General features: G+C 45.5%; 1 protein-coding gene across 4 annotated transcripts in view; it reads right to left on the reverse strand.

Moving 5' to 3' along the window:
- LOC147428910 (MLO-like protein 5) overlaps positions 1–22,804 on the reverse strand; it is a 155,744-nt gene that overhangs the window by 32,995 nt on the left and 99,945 nt on the right. Inside the window, exons 11-12 of one of the 4 annotated variants that reach the window (XM_086495338.1) lie at positions 4,360–4,521; positions 3,581–4,239 (exon numbers count right to left, since the gene is read on the reverse strand). The exons of 2 other annotated variants lie outside the window; for them this stretch is intronic. In XM_086495338.1, coding sequence (XP_086351464.1) covers positions 3,781–4,239; positions 4,360–4,521 — 621 coding nt within the window. In that variant the 3' untranslated portion in view covers positions 3,581–3,780. Of the gene's footprint in view, positions 1–3,580; positions 4,240–4,359; positions 4,522–22,804 lie in introns of those variants that run through there. One more of the 4 variants, XM_086495340.1, reaches the window with a different exon arrangement.

Raw genomic sequence — 22,804 nt, forward strand, 5'->3', positions numbered from 1 at the left:
AGCAGTGGAAACGGCCCCGTATCTCATAGTACATCTTGCAAGAACATATGTAATGTAGCTCTGTCGCTGGCTCTAGCTGGCATAAGCGGCATATCTTGTTGTCTGTTGGTATCCCTCTGAATCTACCAGTCTCAATCTCCAGCTAATGTGAGGATGTGCGTATCTGACCAGTGGCACATCACAAACCATGAGACATATGTGTTTCCATGTAGCTGGGTCGAATCACAAACCCGTATCCTGTGAGGTGAAGAAGATGCTCTCTATACAAAGCCATCTTCGTGCCCAACTCCTGTGGCGGCTCTATCCATGTCCTCCTGGTATCCAGCTGGATCAGGTCCTGACGAATGAGACTAGCAATCTCCACGCGTGTAAGAGACATCGAGGGTGCCTGAAGAGAGTACTGGAAAGGGGGCAGCTTGTCCATGGTGAAGCCATGCGTCTAAAACCATGATGTCATCTATGGATACTAGCATGAAGTGTCCCCCTGAAGAGCTACCTGTCTGGAAGACTCAAGGGCAAGTCTAGCATATCTGTCTCTAGTAGTATCCACAAGGTGTGCACAAAAGAGATTGATCTTGTAAGCGCCTCAATCTCCATAGGAGGGGCAACTAGCTCTGCTCGAATGATAGCATGGGTACGGAGGCCTTGGCTCTAATCAGTCGAAAGATCATAGATACCAAGGGCCTCTCCATACGTCTCCAACCATCCTGGTCTACAGAAGGTCCCCATATCTGCACCCCATACAACACAGCTGAGGCTACTAAAGTCTCAACTTTGTTTGAGGTTCCTGGAACTGAACCTGCGAACACATCCTCTCCAAGCCTCCCAAGGCTGCATAAGCTCTAGTCAGTCTAGTTTATGCTGCTCTCCCCAAAGAAAACCTGGGCCCAGTGAAGACAACCCCAAGGTAAGTGTATGCATGTGTATACTCTACAATCTCCTGACCATATGTGAGAGTCGGTGATGATCTCCTGATCCACTGTGGTGTGGTGTTAAACACCATAACCTTGGTTTTACGAAGGTTTACAGACAACCCACTATCCTCTGCAAAAGTGTGTAAATGCATCCAACTGTTGTTGCATACCCTCTGGTGATCAAAGATCAACACAATATCATCAGCATATAACAATAATGGGATCCACGTCCCTGCCAGTTGCGCAACTCTATCACCTTCTTTGTCAATGTAATCAAACACCACCTCAACATACATACCAAATAGAGTAGGAGACAATAGGCAAGCTTGTTTTCACCCCAATGGTGGAGTGAACTAAATCAGATATCCCCTCCGGGGTGCGTACATGTCCCATCACTGATATGTAGAGAGAGAGAGAGAGAGAGAGAGAGAGAGAGAGAGAGAGAGAGAGAGAGAGAGAGAGAGAAATGTTATATTAAACGTCTTGAAAAGGGCAAAATGGCCTATGAGACCAACCTGATACAATCTTGGTGGATCTAATACAATGTCTAGGTACAAAATAAAAATGAACTACAGTGAAACCTAAAATCATCATCATCATCATCATCAATGTCCGAGGGGATGCCCACCATCGGGCGTTGTCCGAGAATGTATTGCATCTATCACTGAAGGGCATCGTCAATGTCAACCTCTGTAAATAGTCGTACTGGACGTCTCCCATGTCATGCTAGAATAGTCATCATCCTCTGATGGAGCCTCCGTCGATGTCGTGGTCGCCTTGCTAGATGTGGGTGTCTAGCTCTCCCAAGCTCAATAGCTCCGTCAACTAATATACCTTTAGTATAGGTGGGCATTGAAGTCTGCTGTGAAACTTGCTCCTCTTACTGCCGAGTCTCTGCTCTAAAGAATTCAATGATCACCCTCTGTGAATGTCTCCCATTGCCTGATCACCTCAAGAAAGACGACTCCTCGTGTCTGCGCAGCTCTAGCAAAAACAACCCGAGGCATCTCTAATCCTGATATCATGACTGTAGCAAGTCGTCCAAGCCCTCTTTCAATAAACAATGAAAGCGACCTTAAATTTCATAGTATACCACAGAATGACATATGTGATGTTACTCTGTATTTGGCTCTATAAGACACAACTGGCAAATCCTGGCCTCTTTTGGTACTCTCATAAATTTGTCAGTCTCAATCTCTAACTGATGCGATGATGTGTGCATTTGACCAACAACACATCGTATCCCATGGGAAAAATGAGTGTCCATATAAGCAGGTCTAATCACATGTCCATCCTCTCTGAGTTGGAGAAGATGCTCTCTATAGAAATCCATCTTCGTGCTCTAACTCCTGTGTCGACTGTATCCATGTGCTCTTGGTATCTAGCTGAATTAGATCCTAATGTATGAGTCTACTAATCTCTATCCGGGTGAGAGATAGGGAGGGTGCATCCAAGGAGTACTGGAACGGAGGCAGTCTATCCATGCTGAAACCATGTGACTCAAACCGTGATGTCATCTTTCCATACCAGCATGAAGGATACTGATCTAGTAAGTGTCTCGACCATGAGAGGGGGGGCAGCTAGCTTGGCTCGAATAATCTCATGTGGCACTGAGGCCTTAGCCTGAATCATCCGAGAAATCATAAAAACTAAAGTTTTCTCCATACATCTCCATCCATTAGTGCTACCAGATCTGCCATGGTGGTCCATTGAGGGTCCCCATATCTGAACTCCGTAAAGCATAGCTGAAGCCACTAGAGTGTCAAAAAGCTAGAGCTCTGTTCGAAATTCCTGAAATTGAACCTATGAACACATCCTCTCCAATCCTCCCAAGGCAGCATAAGCTCTCGTCAGTCTGGTCTCCGCTCCTCTCCTCAAAGAAAACACCCACTGCTACCCCAAGACAGGAGTATGCATCTGTATACTCCATTGTCTCCTGGCCATATGTAAATGTGGGTCCTGACCTCCTGACCCACTGTGGTGTGGTGTTAAACACCATAACCTTAGTTTTCCCAAGGTTAACAAGCAATGCATTTCATGAGCAAATGTGTACAAAGCATCTAAGTGATGTTGCATCCCCTACAGGGAGTCAAAAACATAGTTACCAGGGAACGCCCATTTGGGGGGGGGGGGGGGGGGGCATTCCAGGCCTCAGGCAAGCTAGGGAACATTTCGGAACAGCTGGCCGTTCCGGACAAGCAGTTGATATCGGAACGGACTACTTATAAAATGCCCCTCCCCCCACTCCTTACCTTCACAATGCACACAAGCTTTCAAGAGCCGAGGCTCAAGAGGCAAGCTCTATCCTCTAGAGTCTCGACTCTCAAGCTCTAGCCTCTTTCAAACTCTCAAGTCTGCATAGTACAAGCTCTCTCCCTATCTCTCTCGAGCTCTCTCTCCCTCTCCCTCTCCCCCTCTCTCCCTCTCAAGCATAGTAGTCTCGTACGGTCCCGTACGTTTTGTACGCGTACAATGATGTGCGGTACTAAACGAACTAAAAAAATTTATGATGTACGATGCTATGTACATTCAAATTTTTAAAAACAAATAATTCTCAAGTCTAAGGGCCTTAGGCTTAGGCCTTAATACTTACTTATAGAAACTTGACATTTGTATAGATTACAAGTTAGTGGTTACAATACTACATAGTACAATGTAAAGAGTCAAGACTCAAAGACTAAAGAGAATGAGCATTACATAAACCAAAATGATCATTGAAATTTGATAAGTAGAGACCGAGTGGCAAGGGCTACAAAGTACTCAAAAAGTGGCAAGGGATACAAAAAAGTGGGGTGACCAAGTGACAAGGGCTACAAAGTACTCAAAAAGTGGCACACCATAATAGAGAGACCAAATAGTAAAGTCACTAGTCACTAGTGCTCTCATCATCTTCCTCTTCTGAACCTTGCTCATCAACATCATCCTCTTCCTCACAAGAGTCGAAGGATGATAGCTCATAATCTCCATCACTAATGAGGTTGCCTTCATCATCATACTCTGGCTCTCGAGGCTCTCTATCCTCGGAAGTGATGGCCGCTGCACAAGAGCCGCTTCCGGAGCCTCGCCGCACATAGGTCCTAGGAGCCTCCGTGGGTGTTGTTGATGCTTTGCCTCTACCTCTTGTAGCCCTGGCACCTCTGCCTCTTGTAGCCGATGTAACTCCATGGATGACGACCTTCTTGCGTGATCGTGTGCGAGAAACCCGGCGATCAATCTCCTCAAGCTCCAAGTAGAGCTCACGAAAAATCATTTGCTCCTCAGGGTCTTGCTCTTTATTGACACTCTTTAGAGTGTCAATCGTAAGTGTGAGCTCATCCACGTTGACCTATTTGACATTTACAACATTGGACAATGAAAACATAATTAGTATATTCAAACTAATTAAAGACTAGACTCTAGAGTATAGAAAATGGAGTGAGTAGTGATTATAATTTATAATTTATACCTGTCGAGCCATAGGCATCTCATGCATAGAGCGCAACATGCGTAAATTGGAGCGACAATAGATAAGTCGCTCTAATTGCTTCGTTGAGAGCTTGTTTCGGATTTTGGTGTGGATGAGGGAGTATGCGGACCAATTACACTCACATGCTCCCCATGAGCAATCCTAAAACACATCAAGAGAGACATAAGCTATAAGAGATTATAGTTGAAGAGATTAAGCACAAAATGTAAAAGTTTGAGGCTTGTCGCTTACTTGGCCAAGAACCCTCAAAGCAAGTCGTTTGAGAGTAGGCAATTGATAGCCAAAGCTCTCCCACCAAAATAAAGGCTTCACCAAGGATTGCCGCTTCCAACACAAGTTGGAAGTAAATGCGGTGCCTCGTTGGTCGCTATAGTTGATTACCTCTTGGAGAAATGCTCCAATGTCCTCTTCTTTTAGCACCTTAAAGAGGTAATTGTTGCGCTCCTCAATAAGCTCTTGATTTGCAAGAGTTCGGGCTTCTTGTAAGCCGGATGCAAGAGAGCCGCAAAGTAATGGATAGGTCTCTTCATCCAATCCCACCGCTTTGTGTTTAGGAGGAGAATGTCGTCTCTCTTGGGAGAGTCCTCGAGGTAATCACTACAAGAAGAGAGAGGAAATGTACTCAGTAGAGAAACAAGCATGTAGAATTTAGATATATAGAGAATGACATATGTAATAATAAATATGTAGTTATACCGTGTTCCATCGGGAGCCCCATCTAGGATTGTAGACTTCTCAATCTCCTTGTAAGCTTCCTCCATGAAGTGCCATAGAAGCCCAATAGTTGCCCCTTCCATGTCGGTCATGCGGAGAGCCTTATACAAGGGCAAGATCGCAACGACAAGACCCTTAATTTCTTGCCAAAACTCCTCTCGCAAGCAAAGCCGTTGGATGGCTTTTGCATCTTGTTGGGAAGCGGCGGACTCTCCATTCATCCACTCCTTAAACTCATCGGAGACCATGGTCTTTTGTATTTTGTTTTGCACATCATAGAGCCGTTCTAGAAGTAGCCACATGGCGGCAAAGCGAGTGGCCGATGGCTTCTTCAACTCAAGGTCGGAGTAGGTGCGGTAAATGGCAAGCACCCTCACTTTGCCATTGATGAAATTGATGATGGAGAGTGCTTGGTTGAGGATATCTTTCACCCAACCTAGCTCCCCTATGTCTTCAAAGAGAAGGTCAAGGCAATGAGAGGCACAGGGAGTCCATACTATGGATGGAAATTCCTTCTCTAGCCTCTTACTCATTGCCTTGCAATTTGAAGCATTGTCGGTAATCACTTGCACGACATGCTCCGCACCAACCTACACAAGAGGCATTTGTGACAAGAAGAGTTAAAACTTAAAAATTAAAACATAGGACTCATTGGCAATTGCTCAAGACATAAAGGCTCGATTTACGGTTTTACCTCAAGAATGGCTTGGCGGATGTGCTTCCAAATGAATGCCCCGGTCGCTTTCTTCCCTCTCGAACCCGCATCCACCGCCCGCAAGAAGTACGTGCCAAGAGGACAAGAAACAAGAATGTTGATGATGCCCCTCTTCTTGCGGTCGCTCCATCCGTCGGAGAGGATAGAGCATCCATACTTTTCCCAACCCGCACGTACGAGCTCAAGTGACTTGTCAATCCTTGCCCTCTCTTCATCAAGCTTCTTTGTTCTCATGTCATGGTATGACACACCCGTCCACCCTTCGCATGGACCAACCGCCGCAATTGCTATGATCATCCTCTTCCATCGCTCCAACCGAAGAATGTTGAAGGAGAGATTGCATTCAATCACCGTGCGGGCAATCTCTATTTCCGCGATTCTTTGTCTCTCCTTGAGGAAAGACAAGGGGCCGGAGCATCCACCCACCGATTTCACAAGAGAAGTTTGCTTTGCCATCTTCGGAGGCCGGCCACCATCACTTGAAGACCCCTTGGACTTCTTGGACTTCTTGGAGGAGGCACTACCATCACATGAGTCGGAGCTATCAACATCCGGCGACACGAACTCATCCGAGGTGACTCTACCCTTGCGTGTCTTCAATGGAAGATACTTTCTCTTGCATTCCGCAAGGATATCTTTGGGGATATTAGGACATGGCCCCGCTTGTCCTCCCATCTTTGTCAAGTGGATGATGAGACGGGTGACAGAAGAGGTCATAGCTTTTGGGCAATATTTGCACCACCACTTGCAAGAGTTTTGCTTGCCCCCCACCCGCTCAAAATATCGGCAATGCTTCTCAAAGACTTCATGAAGAGGAGGCGGCATTATGTAGTATGTAGCTAGTAGCTACTAGTATGATGTATGATGTATCAATAGATTAGAGAGAGAGAGAGAGAGAGAGAGAGAGAGAGAGAGAGAGAGAGAGACCCAAGGAAGCTTGAAGGAGAGACCCGTCACCCAAGGGAGCTTGAAGGAGAGACATGGTAGACCCAATGGAGACTCGAGAGATTGAGCCCACTTGAGAGCTTCAATGGAAGCACATGGAGATGAGAGGATAGAGCATTCAGAGGCTTAGGGATAAAGCTTCTAGCTTGTAGTTGTAGGTTGTGTTGGATAACAAAGGGGAAGGGTTGCTTAAATAGGAGAGGAAGAGCATGTGGGCTTGACTCTTGAGCAATGGGCATTGGCCCTTGGGCAATAAGCATGGCAATGGCCCATGGGCCATGGGCTTGCATTTGGCTTCAAAACTGTCCGTAAACAGCTCCAAAAGGCCTACAAAGTGGACTTTGCAAACGGTCAAAAACCTGCCAACGGTCATAAACTGCCGAAAAAAAGTGACCGGACGGAACGAACGGAACGCATGGGACGGGACGGGTCTGGCCGGACGGAACGAGAGGTTCTGTTCGACGTACGAAAACTACCCTGCTCTCAAGCTCTCAAGTCTACATGGCCCATGTGTCATGTTTGCCATAGTAATGTTGAATGGTCTTCAAATCAAGGTTTTTGTGATTATTAGAGTCAAAGGACTCTAATACTGCTTGTTTTCAATCACACAAAGCTAAAATTGCATGATTTGGGTGTTTTTTTATGCCTCCCGTTCCAGACCCTCCCCATTTCCCCGTTCCGTGGGGAGGCCTATCGCCGTTCCCATTCCGGGTTCCAGGTAACTCTGGTAAAAAATCAACACAATATGATCAATATATAACAATAGTGCGATCCATGTCTCTACCAACTGTGCTCCTCTATCACCATCCCTCTCAATGTAGTCAGAAACCTCATCCACATACATGCCAAATAGTGTAGGAGATAGCGGGTAACCCTGTTTCACCCCAATAGTGGAGTGAACCAAATCAAAAATCCCCTCTACAGTGCGTACATGCCCCACTACTGACATGTATAGAACCATGATCCCTAAAATCAACTTTGTGGGTACCCCCATCTCCTGCAGTGCACATCAATCTAGCCTTGGGCACTATATTGAAGGCTTTGAGGAACAATAGATCCATCTACCAAGTGATCTCCCCTCCTCAATAATGGCTCTGAGTGTCAGAATATGATCAAGAGTAGAGAAGCCCCTCCTGAAGCCTGCCTGTCCTGTTGTTCATACACCCTCTCTCTCTACCCATCTACTCAACTGCTGCTCAAGGATAGATGCGTCCAATCATGATAGTGAAGTACTTCCCAGGCTCCATAGGGTACGATAGTAGACAAACTCCAGGTATCTAGTAGGTCCTCACACATGGCATGGTTGGACATCATTGCTAGAAGCTCTGCAAGCAGATCTCTGGCATGTATAAAATGCTCTACTACTAGGTCATCATGATCATATGCTCTCTTGGTCCTCATCCTGTCAATGGCCTTCTTTACCATGTGCGTGGGCATGGCTCTGGCATTATCCGGAAGAGGTGACTTCCCCGAGACTGCATAGAGAGATGATGCATACTGACCCTATACCTCCATAGAAGTAATGACTGGTGGGGGAGAATGCCCATGGAAGAGTTGCCATGCCTTGCTTGAGTCCTGGCTCAAAAATAGCTGGCATAAATCCTGCTCTAATCAAGCTAGAACGCCCTCTTCTTCCGTCGCACCAAGCACTAATAAGCAATCCGTGACTGCCTATGAGTGATGACTCCTAGAAATACTTGTTAGGGTCTAAACCTACTTCCATCCTATGCCTATGTGAACAACCCCTTATGGTGCTACTCTCACATCATTGTGGGAAATATGCCTACACCTAGCACTTCAATTTATATGCCACATGGAGCATACACTTGTCCTAAAATTCCTCATGCACACAACACTTAGCCAGATATGTGGATGCACTAGCATCTGCCACTTCCAACATTTGCATGTACTACTACATCTATAAATGGAGAAGCATTGCACAAATAATGTACCTAATCAACTTACGTATTTTGTATTATTTTCTACTTGGCTTGTTTGCGTCATTTTAATTAGCGAGTTAGCTTAACGTCTTGATTAGGAACGCAACTAACTATTTTCTGCCTTCACCAGTCTTACAAGTGGTATTAGAGCCGATGGTTCGATACTTGGGCCTCGAAATTCCTGCTAGATCCATTAGCTTCTCTTTCTTGGCTAGTTGATCGATTCAATTTCTTTGCATAAGCATTCATATTTTGCATAATTATTTTCTAATCTCTTTGGCTTAATTCTAAGTATCTAAGATATGCACATAGTGCCACTACCCATACTTGGAAACAGGTCCAAGTGAGAAGAAACACACACTAGGGTGAACACTTGTCTAGCAATTTGGGGCTTTTGGTGAGGAATCGACACTTGTTTTGGAATAGTGAGGTGGAAATAGGAGAGTACTTAGATTGTTGATATTATCACCTTTGAGGTGGCTACACGTAACTTGCTTCTCTGTTCACTCCCCAAGCATACCTCGCCACTTCAATTTGAATCCTTCAAAGGGCTGCCCACCACTTATTCTGCAGCACCTGCCTACTGCTTGCTCTTGCCTCCTCTTGCTTTCCCACCGCTCACCACCACATATGCGTGGCTTTGCAGGTCTCATATATGACCACAAGGCATACATAGCCCCACCCTGCTCAGCTATATTTCGGCTTACACCAACCCCGACTCCATTCGCCAGCTCGAGTGCATATGCACGTATCTTCAGGCCCATAATTTCCCTGCGCTATAACCTGCCCCATCCCTGCGAACCTAGAACAGTTCGTCATCTTCACTCGCAAATCCCTATCCCGACTGCATACAGCCGGCCGACACATGCCCTGTAGCCCTGTTGTGATTTCCTCCCCTATCCCACCACCGCCCTACCTGTGCTGGCTTGTTCGCCCTCATTAGTTCCAACTGATGAACCCGACGTGAATCGAACACGCAATCTCGCTAGACCCACTTCAGCTGCTACTTTAATTTCAATTTGTTTTTTGCTATGGTCTATCCACTTCAAAGCCTCATAAGAGGTATCATTCCCATATAGCTCTTGTACAAGCCCTGCATCATTGCTTATCAATGGCTCCAAAGCTTTTATGCTCATAGGCTTTCATACATTTCACTTTTGTACTTGGGGACAATTTCACGTACTGAAACTCCTCCCATACCACAAACCGCGAACTCATGATAATGCATGCACATCATGCAATGAATGTAATACTTGTGAACACAAGCACTATGCACATGTCTCAACGAGAATTAGACACTGCCGTGTGGTATCACGGTGGGCGCCAAGGTTTGGGGCCAGTGCTCTCTTGCGGTGGAATTTCGCCACTCCCCGCCCCGTGTCGTGCATCTCTTACTATTCAGTAGTTATTTGAAGTGCTTAAAGTTGTTCAGTCTGCTCTTTCCTGTTGGCACGTGGTGCCCCTTCTCGTGACATCAAAACTACTCAAAAATCTCCTCAACGGGGGGGGGGGACAACCCATCTTCTGGTCCCTTCTGTTGTGTCCTTTTTCTGCATTTTTTTCTCGGTATTGTTTTTTTGTGAAATCCTACGTGGAACAATTAAATTAACTATAAGTATTTAAGGGCACGCTTCCGTTTTTGTGACCGTGGTATCAAAGCAAAGTCCTCTCTTTTCCTTTCCTAAGGAGAGACGGTCCTTGGCATAAAAGAAAATACCCGTCATGGCAGGACAAGCAGAAGAGCTCGAGCGGCTCAGGTAACAGATGGTAGAACTACAAGCCGCTCTCGCTCAGCCAGAAGTGCAACAAGTGCTTAAGACTCTTGAAAAAGGGAAAGCAAAGATGGTGGATCCACCTCGGAATTCCCCCTCAGTCACGGGCTCCAACACAGTCCCGAAGGGATCCTACAGTGGGAACTTACCGACAGCATGAAGAAGATTCAATCCCCTCGCCGACTTACTTGCCAAATTACTCTTTTATAAAGAACCTCGATAATATTGTTTCTCATGAGGTTCTCTAGTTGCATCCAGATGAGGCTATAGGTCAACCACTTGAAATAGGAAAGCAAGATGAGGATCAAAGGAAGAGTCCACAAAAAATCCCTGTGCACAAAGATTCCAAAGCTATCTCCAACATGCGGTCCTGACACCACAAGAAGAAGAAGACATTCAAAGCTGGAGATAAGGACATCAAATTCGAATGCTACAACATAAGGAAGGTGGTCAACAAGGCTCTAGCTTTCATCCGGCAATTCGAAGTGGTCTTCACAAAAGGCAACTTCTCAGAATGCTCCAAGCTACGCCATGTTCGCATGTATTTGAAAGATACAACTAGCATTGGTGGCTTACTATAATTCTGAAAAGGCGCAAACCCAAAGATCGAGAGGAATTCAAAAAGCATTTCTATGCTCAATTCCTTCCTCCCCACTTTGAGACAAATGTAACGAAAAATGGGATTGACTTTTCCAAAACGTGAATGAAGACGTGTTTGACCACGTCGACGAGTTCTGGGAGATTCTCCTCAAAGTCAATCCCTTTATGAACATTTTTGATGAAGAGAAGATGTGCAAGTTTGAAGCTGAACTCAAGCCTATACTTCAAAAAAGCATGAAGTTATACCCTCGAAACACTCTTCAAATTATGATGCAATCCACCCTGGTAGCCGGTAATTTACATTCAAAAAGAACTCCTCACAAGCAGGAGTTTAGTACCCTTCATGTTAAGCAGAAGGCTCTCTCTACTGAGACACACACCTCCACACGAAAGCGACCTTCAGATCAGCCCAAAGGCCCAGAAAAGAAGCTAGAGGGGGCTAAGACGAGTAGATTTCTCACTCCCTCTCAGTTGAAGGCCTACATGGAAGAGGGAAAATGTTTCTCTTGTGTCGAGAAAGGCCACTAGAAACCAGATTGCCCACAGCTTATGAAAGGCTCACCTCCTCCTGCATCAAATTCAGTCCCTGACGTACAAGCCTCAAAGAAGGAGAAAGAAAAAAGGAAGCTACTCAAGGGGGTGGGACACTTTGAATGGGCAAAGAGTCCCGATCTCTTTTTGATTCAGGCTCGACATACAATTTCACCTCGCTAGACACATCAGAATCTCTCGGTCTCACTCCCGAGAGGTTGGGAACTCGAATTAGTTCTAGCGCAGGCTTTGAGGGGTTGACCATGAACTCCACTCCAGTGCAAGGGCATTTGAATCTGAAGATTGGGAAGTACTCGGATCGAGAATCTTTCCTACTTGCTCCAATACTAGGTGCGATGTCATTTTTGGGAATGCCTTGGCATGGCAAAATTCATCCTATCCCAGATTATGTTAATAAGAAACTGTCCTTCTCTCTCAAAGGGCAGAAGTATGATGTAGATGCAAGTGCTAATGATTGGCCTATACCCATGGTCAGTCACATCACTATCGATCGCCTAACTTTTCTTAACCAATATCAGGATTGTTTTACTGACACTCTCCCAAATGAATTACCTCTTGAAAGACCGCAAGATCATCGTATCAATCTAATTCCGGGCAGTTCACCCCCAAATCAGCCACCTTACAAAGTTAGCCTCTTACAACAAGAAGAAATTCTTGAACAAGTTCTACATTTTCAAAGACATATCAGCCATCTTGCTCCATAGACAACCATTCTTAAACCTTAATATCCATGGACCATATCACATCAAGATTCATATGAAGTTATAAACACTTAGAAGTTAGAAGTTAAACAGTTAACACTACAATCATGATCGTTCATAGTTTTATGTGTCAACTAGCAAAGATGCACGAAAACTCCCAAGAGATTCGCCAGAACCCACAAGAGAGGAGATAAAGACGTAGAGAAACACGAGAGGATTGCAGAGAGTACCTCAAGAGAAGGTGAGGCGTCTGGTTTGCCTCTGTTCAGCTTCTGCATGTCGTTTCTCTTTACAATAGAGAGCTCTCTGTTAATCTTTGGTCCTCTGTAAAAACTTGCACAGGTTCACAATGCCACAAAAAGCCTAGCGATTGGAAAAAAACCCTCGCAAAACTGCTTCGACCACACATACACGAAATAAGGGACAACTTTTATTATATAAAAAAACCGTCGTGCTATACCTTTCCATACAAATATACCGTACCGTATTGTACCATACCTACGTACGAATGCAAACTTGCTGCAGAACATATTCTCATACAAGAACTTTGCAACAATGTTACCTGTGCAGTCGGTGGTGGCTAGTACCTCCGCCCACTGGTGGCATAATATGTAGCAATTACAAGATACTTGCCATTGCTTGGTTGAGCTAGGGGAGAAATTGGACCAACAAAGTCTAAACCCCATCGTTCAAAGGGCAACCATGCCATTGAAACTTTTAAAAGAGGTTTGGGCTGCCTACTAGGTTTAGGTGCACGACACTAAGACAAACATCACAAACCTTCACACGAGCAATTGCATCCCTAAACACATAGGGCCATCATAAACCACTCTATAGAATTCTTGTGCTCTGATGTGACCAAGGTACCATCTGGTCCATACTTGTAGAGTTGACCTCAAATTAGAGTAAATGGTCTAAACTTGAGTAGTAATCTTTTATTTTTGCAAGGGAGAGGCATTGTCCGGATATAAGCTGGTGGATAGCAAATGCAACACATCACCATACCATTCTCGGATTGTGTCCACTTTGAAGAGATTGCTATCTGGGAAACCATGCTCAACACCTGTTGCTTCTTCACTTGTTTGTACTCAAGAGGTGGTCGGCCATGACATGATGCTTCCTGAGGAGGAAAAACTATCTCGAAATCTATCACGTGTACATGGCTCTATGTGCCACGTGGACATGCTTCATCGACTTCCAGAACCAGTTTTCCCCTTCTTTCTAGATAGGAGTATCTAGAATCCTCGAAGGACTAGTACCAGCGATTTTCTGAGCCTGTTCCAGGACCTGCATGTCTCAACGAGTCCATCGGATTAGGTTTTTCAGTTTTGAAACCCTCTTGGTTTGTACACGCGTTTTGCCAAGTAATATTACACTATGATGGGCATCTTGACAGACGTGCATGTAGTTTTAGGTTAAAGGAATCCAACGAGCCATTCCCCGCGTCAATCAGATAGTCGGGTGGACAGATGTGCAACAGTTTCACCCAGAAACTGACCCCTAGTCCAATTTATTAATAAACCATTTTTTAATTTTATGATTTAGTTGTTGGGTCTGGTGGACACTTTGCCCTACCTAAGGCAAAGGAAGTTTATAAGTCCATTTCCTAGCCTATAAAGGCAGCCAAGAAGCCAACGTTTTCATCAGATGAAGGTAGCGCTAGCAAGGAGCAGAGCAACCCCAACATTTTTGCTCAAAGATTAGCCAGCATTTTCTACAAGTCATTCCAAACCCTAGCGTTTTGCAGATTTCTACCTAGCGCTAGTCAGTATCCTGCAGATCAGCCAGCATTTTCATTTTTCAGCCCATTCCATCGTCGAATTGTGCAAGATCTACTAACGCTAGCTTCTCTGAGATGCGGTCCAATCCTTCGACAGCCCTATGAGCCTCCCATTGGCCATCCCCTCGCCGGCATCGAGTGCTCCATTTCTATCCATCATTAGCGTCATCAAGATCTGCGTTTTCAGCCTTGCCTTACGCAAGAGATGTGCTATGTTTTACGTTGCCGATCTACGTTTTTGCAATCAGCTTTCAGCCCTTCATTCCTCTCACATTGGTGGCCATCCGCAATCCCAAATCGAGAAGGATCCAAAGGTGCATTAAACCAGCCCTGGAGGCTACAGTCATCATCAAGTCAGTAGAGTCTGCACTTGAGCCATTACATGTTTGTACATTCCATTTATGCAATCAAAAACAAATACCATATCGGCATGGGTGTGGGGGGCCCTTGAGAGGGTTGGTTGGGACCCCATCCGGTGTCGTTCTCATCTCTCTCTCTCTCTCTCTCTCTCTCTCTCTCTCTCTCTCTCTCTCTCTCTCTCTCTCTCTCTCTCTCTCTCTCTCTGTAACTGACTTGGACACTCCAAGTCAAGAATCAATCACGACAGCACCAAATAACCACTTCAAACAATTCACAGATCACAATAGATTTGCACTGGCCCGGCGGAGTTCCGTGCCTAGAGATATTGGCCCCAAAGACCGGCGCCCCTTTCGGTATTTCTTTTTCTATTAATCAATCATCAAAGTACAAGAGAGCGGTTAGGGTTTCACTCTCAGACTCTGCGTCTAGATGCCCTGAGAAGTGAGGCCCTCACCACTAATTTAAAGGTTACAAGGGATGCCCAAAAGCAGAGCCCCAAAAGCTTCAAATCAAAAGCAACTGCTCTCTCTCTCTCACAGAGTCAAAACTTGAAAGCAAAAGCATTCTCTCTCTTTCTCATGAGGTAGAGAAAAAGCAAAATTTGCGTCGCTCATCTTTCTATTTAAAAAAAAAGCCTCCCCGATTTCCGAAAATTAGGGTTTTTGGTTAAAAAATTAGGGTTTGTAGAAATTTTAGGGTTTCTGGCAGAAATTAGGGTTTCTGTTGTCTGCCACGTCATCACTTTGTGACATTCTCTCATGGGTCTCTCACTGTGTTTAGGGTTTCGTCACTTCTTCTTCGCTATTTTTAAGGTTTCGAAATTGTTTTTTGGTTGATTTAAGGGTTTTGTAACAATGTTTTTGCTGTTTTTTAGGGTTTCATCACCGTTTCTTGATGATTTTTAGGGTGTCGTCACTGTTTTTAGAGTTTCAAATCTGTGTTTTGCTGTTTTCTAAGGTTCACAAGCGTTTCTTGTTGTTTTTTAGGGTTTCTTGTAATTTTTGTTGTTTTAGTCTCTCTCTCTCTCTCTCTCTCTCTCTCTCTCTCTCTCTCTCTCTCTCTCTCTCTCTCTCTCTCTCTCTCTGTGTGTGTGTGTGTGTGTGTGTGTGTGTGTGTGTGTGTGTGTGTGTGTGTGTGGAAGCATCGGAGAAGTGACAACGGCTTCCCTTACGTGTAAGAAGACGCATCACTCGCCTATCACCCACAAAGCCTCTTTCATGCGGACAGGGAAGAGGATGTCGGCAATAGAGAAGGAAATGAGAGAGTGGAGAAACAAAGTGGAAGAGTGGAGGAAGGAGAGGAGCACTATTCTTCAAAGATGGACCAAAGAAAGAGATGGAAGGTCACGTGCACATCTAACCCTATGTGTACGTGGACAAGCTACTTCATGACATGGGTTGAGTTTAGTTAGATTAGGAAGTGTTCTGGTACTTTTGTGAGTGTTCGTACACCGTGTATGTCCAAACACTTAGAGTAGATGCATATCCTCTGGTTGCAAATAGCATAATCATCAGATTTCCATAAGAACCCATCAGAAGCATTTTTATAGTGCATAGACCTATTTTTCCTATTTTAGCCAATTTTCACTTATTATTTTTAAGTGACTTTAGTTGGGAAACTAGGTAGGGCAATTTGAGTCAGGTACTATATAAGAAAAGCTAGCGCTAGCAAATCCAGGCAGAAGAGGCAACAGGAAGACCTTATTCAACATGCACCCTCTCAGCAAGACCTTCCCCAGCAGTTACCCAGTGTTTTCTGCATAGAGACCCCAGATCAAGCCTAGAGTTTTTTATGAAGATAGCTTGGCGTTTTGCATTGCAGATCAGCCCCGACAGTAGCAGAACGGCAGAACTAACTTAGCGTTTTGGCATCAGATCACAGATCAGCCCTAGCGTTAGCAGAATCAGCAGAGCCTCATAGCGTTTTGCAAATTCTTCGCGACAAGACCTAGATTAGCATCAGGGTTTTCAGTTTTCAGCATCAAGACACCACAATAGCATAGTTACCCGGAACGCGGAACGGGAACGGCGACGGGATCCCCGCGGAACGGGGGAACGGCTAGGGGTTCGGAACGGGAACGGCGCGGAACGGGAGGTATAAAAAACACCCAAATAGTGCATTTTTTAGCTTCTTGTGATTAAATACAAGGAGTATTAGAGTGCTTTGACTCTAATACTCACAAAAAACTCGTTTTGAAGACCATTCAATCTTGCTATGACTAGATGATGAGAGAGAGAGAGAGAGAGAGAGAGGGAGAGACTCGAGAGAGTGAGAGGGAGAGGGAGAGATTTGAGAGAGTGGGAGGGAGAGGAAGAGAGCTTGAAGGCTTAAAGCCTTGAGCCTTGAGAGAGTGAGTCTTGAGAGGGAGAGATCTTGAGTGTGAGAGGGAGAGAGCTTGAGCCTTGAGGATTAGCTTGTGGAGAGAAAGGGGGAGGGGGGTGCATTTTATGAGTCCTTGAGGCCTTGCACACTTCAAAAAGAAGCCCAAACATTTACTTCAATTTTTTCAATTTTTGCCAAATTTGTTTGTAGCCGTTGGCCGTTCCAGGGGCATTCCGGAACGTTTTGGGGGCGTTCGGAACGTTCCGGAACGGCCGTTCCGGTTTGCACTGGCCACCCGGAACGTCAAACGTTTCGGGACGTTTCGGAACGTTCGGGAAGGGAACTGCCCCCCTGGAACGCCGGAACGGGGGCTAGGGGGCGTTCCCCGGTAACAAGTCCCGAACCTAGCAGATCTCACCTTCCCGCTACAGATCCTCGCCGCACGGTTAAATCAATGAGCGTTTCCAGTTTCATCCAGGAAAACGCAAATTTCAGCATCTGCGTTTTCAACGTGTCGTCGTTGCATCATCGTCATCGCTGTCGTCACCGACATAGAGTCAGAATTCAGCAGATAAAGATTTGCAGATTTCAGCCTTAGCGTTTTCAGATTTCAGCCCGTCTCGTCGTCGTCAACATCGTCAGCAAGTTCATTGCATTGTAGAGATTTGTGCAATCAATAGTAGACCGCTCTCGCCATAGAGAGTGGGGCCTTCGGAGGATGGTTTGACAACATTCTGGTGTTGTATTCTTCTCTCTCTATCTCTCAGTCTCAACACCTTCATTCACAGTGTTTATCCGCTTTGTTTGTGATCACTTGCACTCTCTCACTAAAGGAACGGAAGGCTCTCCCTTCCGTAAGTAAAAGGAACCCTTGAGCACAATTCGGAGCACTCATCTTGAGCAAAGTTGAACATTCACTTCCGTTGCACCTTACATTGGTATGAGAGCTTTGGCAGTGTTCAGTATCACTCAAGGAAAGAACCACAGAATTTTTTTGCTTGTTGCAGTCGCACATAACCCAAGCCTTCTTGGGCATGTCGATTCCTAGTCGTGTTTTGCAAGAGTGACAGGAAACCCAAGAAAGAAGGGCTTGTCCAACCTCCGCTTGTCTCTGTTTTCACTCATTGAGAGCGGACCGTGCACTTAGCGGCCGGCCAATCGACGTGAGGTGGGAAAAAGCAACCTTGGTGTGAACGCAAGGCTGCCAAGGGGTGCGTCCGTGGGAAAATGAAAAGATGAAATGTTTGCATTCAAGGAATTCACATTCCATGTCTCTTCCTTGGCATGACACAGTATCCAAACGAGCACAAGAAGGATTGAGCATCAAGCATCAGCATTTCCATTGTGATTTGCCACAACTGATTGATTTCGATCAGAAAGTCAAGTTTCGATTCCATTGTTTGCGTGTGTTTGATGAACGGCTTGGCACTCCGTCTATATGTTCATCTACATTGCATGCACAGTCTTTTAGGAAGAGTATAATTTTTCCAGTCACTTTACATGGAATGGGTATGTTCATGTGTTTGTGTTGAAAGTGGTTTCAAGAATTTTCATCCTCGGAAATTCTTGAAGAAGGTAGACGCATGACTATAGACGAATTTGAAACATTGAAGGAGCCATAGAAGACTTTGTGTCGCTTTCGGCGCGGCCCAAAGGAGCAAGCGTTGCAGACCTTTATGAAGTTCAAGTAGCGCATGATCCACGCATCAGAGTGGGCGGCGAAGAGTCCTTCCCAGGATTCCAGACGCTGTTGGCGATCTCCCTCGACCACATACAGTTCGGTACTAGTACCTCACTTTGAAAAGGAGGGGATGTCACGTGCACATTTAACCCTATGTGTACGTGGACAAGCTACTTCATGACATGGGTTCAATTCAGTTAGATTAGGAAGTGTTCTGGCACTTTTGTGAGTATGTTGGCACACCTTGCATGTCCAAACACTTAGAGTAGATGCATATCCTCTGGTTGCACATAGCATGATCATCAGATTTCCATCAGAACCCATCAGGAGCATTTTTACAGTGCATGGACCTATTTTCCATATTTTAGCGAATTTTCACTTATTATTTTTAAGTGACTTTTATTGGGAAACTAGGTAGAGCAGTTTGAGTCAGGCACTATATAAGAAAAGCTAGCGCTAGCAAATCCAGGCAAAAGAGGCAGCAGGAACACCTTGTTCAACAGGCACCTTCTCAGCAAGACCTTCCCCAGCAGTTACCCAGTGTTTTCTGCATGAAGACCCCACATCAAGCCTAGAGTTTTTGATGAAGAGAGCTTGGCGTTTTGCATTGCAGATCAGCCCCGGAAGTAGCAGAACAACAAAACTAACCTAGCATTTTGGCATCAGATCACAAATCAGCCCTAGCGCTAGTAGAATCAGCCCTAGCGTTTTTGGATCAGCAGAGCCTCATAGTGTTTTGCACATTCTTCGCGACAAGACCCAGATTAGCATCAGCATTTTCAGTTTCCAGCGTCAAGACACCGCAGAAGAAGTCCCGAACCTCGCCGATCTCACCTTCCCACAGCAGATCCTCGCCGCACGATCAGATCAGCAAGCGTTTGCAGTTTCAGCCAGGAAAACGCAGATTTCAGCATCTGCGTTTTAAGCATGTTGTCGTTGCATCAGCGTCATCGTCGTCGTCGCCGACATAGAGTCAGAAGTCAGCAGATAAAGATTTGCAGATTCCAGCCTTAGCATTTTCAGATTTCAGCCTGTCTCGTCATCGCCTTCATTGTCGTCGACATCGTCGGCGAGTCCATTGCATTGTAGAGATTTGTGCAATCAATAGTAGACCGCTCTTGCCATAGAGAGTGGGGCCTTCGGAGGAGGGTTTGACAACATTCTAGTGTCGTATTCTTCTCTCTCTATCTCTCCGTCTCAGCACCTTCATTCACAATGTTTATCCACTTTTTTTGTGATCACTTGCACTCTCTCACCAAAGGAACAGAAGGCTCTCCCTTCCACAAGTAAAAGGAACACTTGAGCACAGTTCGGAGCACTCATCTTGAGCAAAGTTGAACATTCACTTCCGTTGCACCTTACATTGGTATCAAAGCTTTGGCAATGTTCTGTATCACTCAAGGAAAGAGCCACAAGAACCACATAACTTTTTTTTATTGTTGCGGTCACACATAACCAAAGCCCTCTTGGGCGTGTCGCTTCCTAATCGTGTTTTTGAAGAGTGACAAGAAACCCAAGAAAGCAGAGCTTGTCAAGCCTCCCCTTGTCTCTCTTTTCACTCATTGAGAGCGGACCGTGCACTTAGCGACTGGCCAAGCGATGTGAGGTAGGAAAAAGCAACCTTGGTGTGAGCGCAAGGCCGCCAAGGGGTGCGCCCATGGGAAAGAGAAGAGCCTCAAGAACTCAAGACCCTCAAGAACCCAAGAACCTCGTGAACTTAAGAACCCAAGACTTCAGTGTATGGTCATTACGTGAAGAGGAATGGATGCTTCGCATGGAGGTGATGAGCATGGCATTGGCAAAGAAAAATTTTCCCCACCAGGAGGTTTTTTTGACCCTCCCCCGTCCCCATCTACGCCAAGGATTGCACCAAATCCTATGGAGGCTTTGGTCAAATCGCTGAGTCGACATGATGATACACCAAGAAGCGCGATGCGAGACCTTGGAGCGTGAGCGCCAAGAAAGACATGACTCCATGGAACGGGTTCGCCAAGAAAGACAGGACTCCATGGAACGAGACCGCCAAGAAAGACACGCATCCTTGGATCGTGAGCGTGAGCGAGTGCGCTAGGAAGCTGAGGAACGAAAAGAAAGAAAAGCAAAAAGAAAGGCAGCTATTGAGCGTGAGCGTGAGCAAGCACGCTTGGCGGCCGAAGTAAGAAAGGAGGCGGCCGAAGAGAGCTTTGGAGGCAGAGCGTGAGGCGTAGAGAGACCAACGCATGCAAGAGTTGGTATGACAGGTTATCACCTGGAAACCCGAGCCAACCAAAGATGTTGGCAAGTGGCGCAAGCCGAGATTCGGACTCCAACAACCCCGTCACCGAGAAGTTGACTTTCAATAAGTATGATGGTAAGATGGATGCTACGATTATTCATTCTTGGTTGCATCAATTTAATGCTTATTTTGCGACAACTAAGAAGACAGGAAATACCAAGGTTTTGACGGCAGCTATGTACCTTGCCGGTGACGCCATTAATTGGTACCACGCATGGCAAGAAGCACAATTGACCGCGCACCTAGAGGAAGCCGAGGAAGGCACGTCCCTTTCCTTCAATTGGGCCGACTTCCAAGACAAGCTCAAGGCGCGGTTTATACCACCACTGTACCTAGCACAGTTGAAAGACGATTGGCACAGTCTCAAGCAAAATGGTATGCAGTTATGTTTTTCTGTAATCGTGTTTTGCAACTCAGCACCCAATTACACAAATTGGATGATGAGTGCAAGGAGGCTTTCATTTTCGGGTTGGACGACTATATCAGGTTGACGTCGAAGTCCTCGGCCCAATCGATCTCAACAAGGCGGTAGCAATTGCTCTTGCACAGGAGATGAAGCAACAAGGGAAAGCCTAAGGAAAACAAGACTTCTCCAAGTACCACTCAGACTTCTCAGAATGGTAAGAACGGTGAGAATGGTAACTCTTCTATCCAATCTTCCTCCAGTCTCTCAGAAAAGAACACTCACAATGAACCTAAGGGTAAAGCAAACACAATTGCTAAACCTAAGCTCACTCCAGATGAAAAGGCAGAAAAAGGAATTTTAGGAGGATACATCACGTCAGAAGAACAAAGCATTTATTCTAAGGAAGGTCATTGTTATCATTGTCACATCAAGGGTCACATAAAAAGAACATGTCCTAACCTTGAATCTAATAAAACTAAAGAACCCACAGAACCCACTTCCTCTGTCAATGCAATAAATGAGAACACGAGTGTGACCCAAGTCTCTCATGATCCTCCCATTGATGAGTCTCTCATTAAGTGTTATGGTCATGTGAAGGGTCAGCGTTTTGTCATATCGTTTGACCCAGGCAGTATGCATGATTTGATTAGTGACTCTTGTCGAAAGAGCCCGCTTGGAGGTTAGCAAGACATCTCCTTTCGAGGTGTCAGGCTTCTCTCCCGGTATGGACTCTCTCATCACGCAAGAGTGCCTTGATGTTTTGTTCACTGTTCAACAAGCATCCTTCAGCAGGAAATTTGTAGTCTGTCCTCTTTCAGGATGTGATATGATGCTTTTGGGCATTCAATGGTTTCGTGAGCATAACCCTCTTATTGATTGGGCGGAAAATACGTTCACTTTCAATGCCAAAAGTGACTCTCCCATTGTCATTCGTGGAGAGCAAGTTGTCTCAGTCGTCAGGACCCTCTATGTCTCTTACACGGGTGGTGATTACTAGTCGCATTCGTGCGGACCTGATCCAGCTAGATACCAGGAGGACATGGATGGAGCCGCCACAGGAGTTGGGCACGAAGATGGCTTTCTATAGAGAGCATCTTCTCCACCTCACAAGAGATGGGTTTGTGATTCAACCCAGCTACATGGACACACATATGTCTGATGGTTTGCGGTGTGCCATTGGTCAAGTACGCACATCCTCACATCAGCTGGAGATTGAGACTGGTAGATTTCGAGGGATCCCAACAGACAGCATGATATGCCGCTTATGCCGGTTAGAGCTAGAGACAGAGCTACATTACATATGCCAGTGCACAGTGTACTATGAGATACGGGGCCGTTTCCACTGCTTATTCAGAGAGGGTTTTGGTCCTTTCAATAGGGTCATGAGTTATGAGGATCAGAGATGTCTTGGGCTATATCTACTTGAGCTACACAGATATAGAGACACTTTACTGGGGAAATGAAATGAAATGAAATGTTAAATTAACGTCTTCGAACAGCCAAAATGACCTATGAGACCAAAAAGTTACAATTGGTGAATCTGATATCATGTCTAAGGACGGAAATTACAAAGAACTAATACTAAAACACTAAGGAATAAGGAAATGAATCTAAAGCTGATTCAGATTGAGGCGAGATATAGGGGAGGCGCGCACGCAAGG

Source organism: Adiantum capillus-veneris, chromosome 22 (assembly GCF_014529385.1).
Source record: "Adiantum capillus-veneris isolate H3 chromosome 22, ASM1452938v2, whole genome shotgun sequence".
NCBI lineage: Eukaryota > Viridiplantae > Streptophyta > Polypodiopsida > Polypodiales > Pteridaceae > Adiantum > Adiantum capillus-veneris.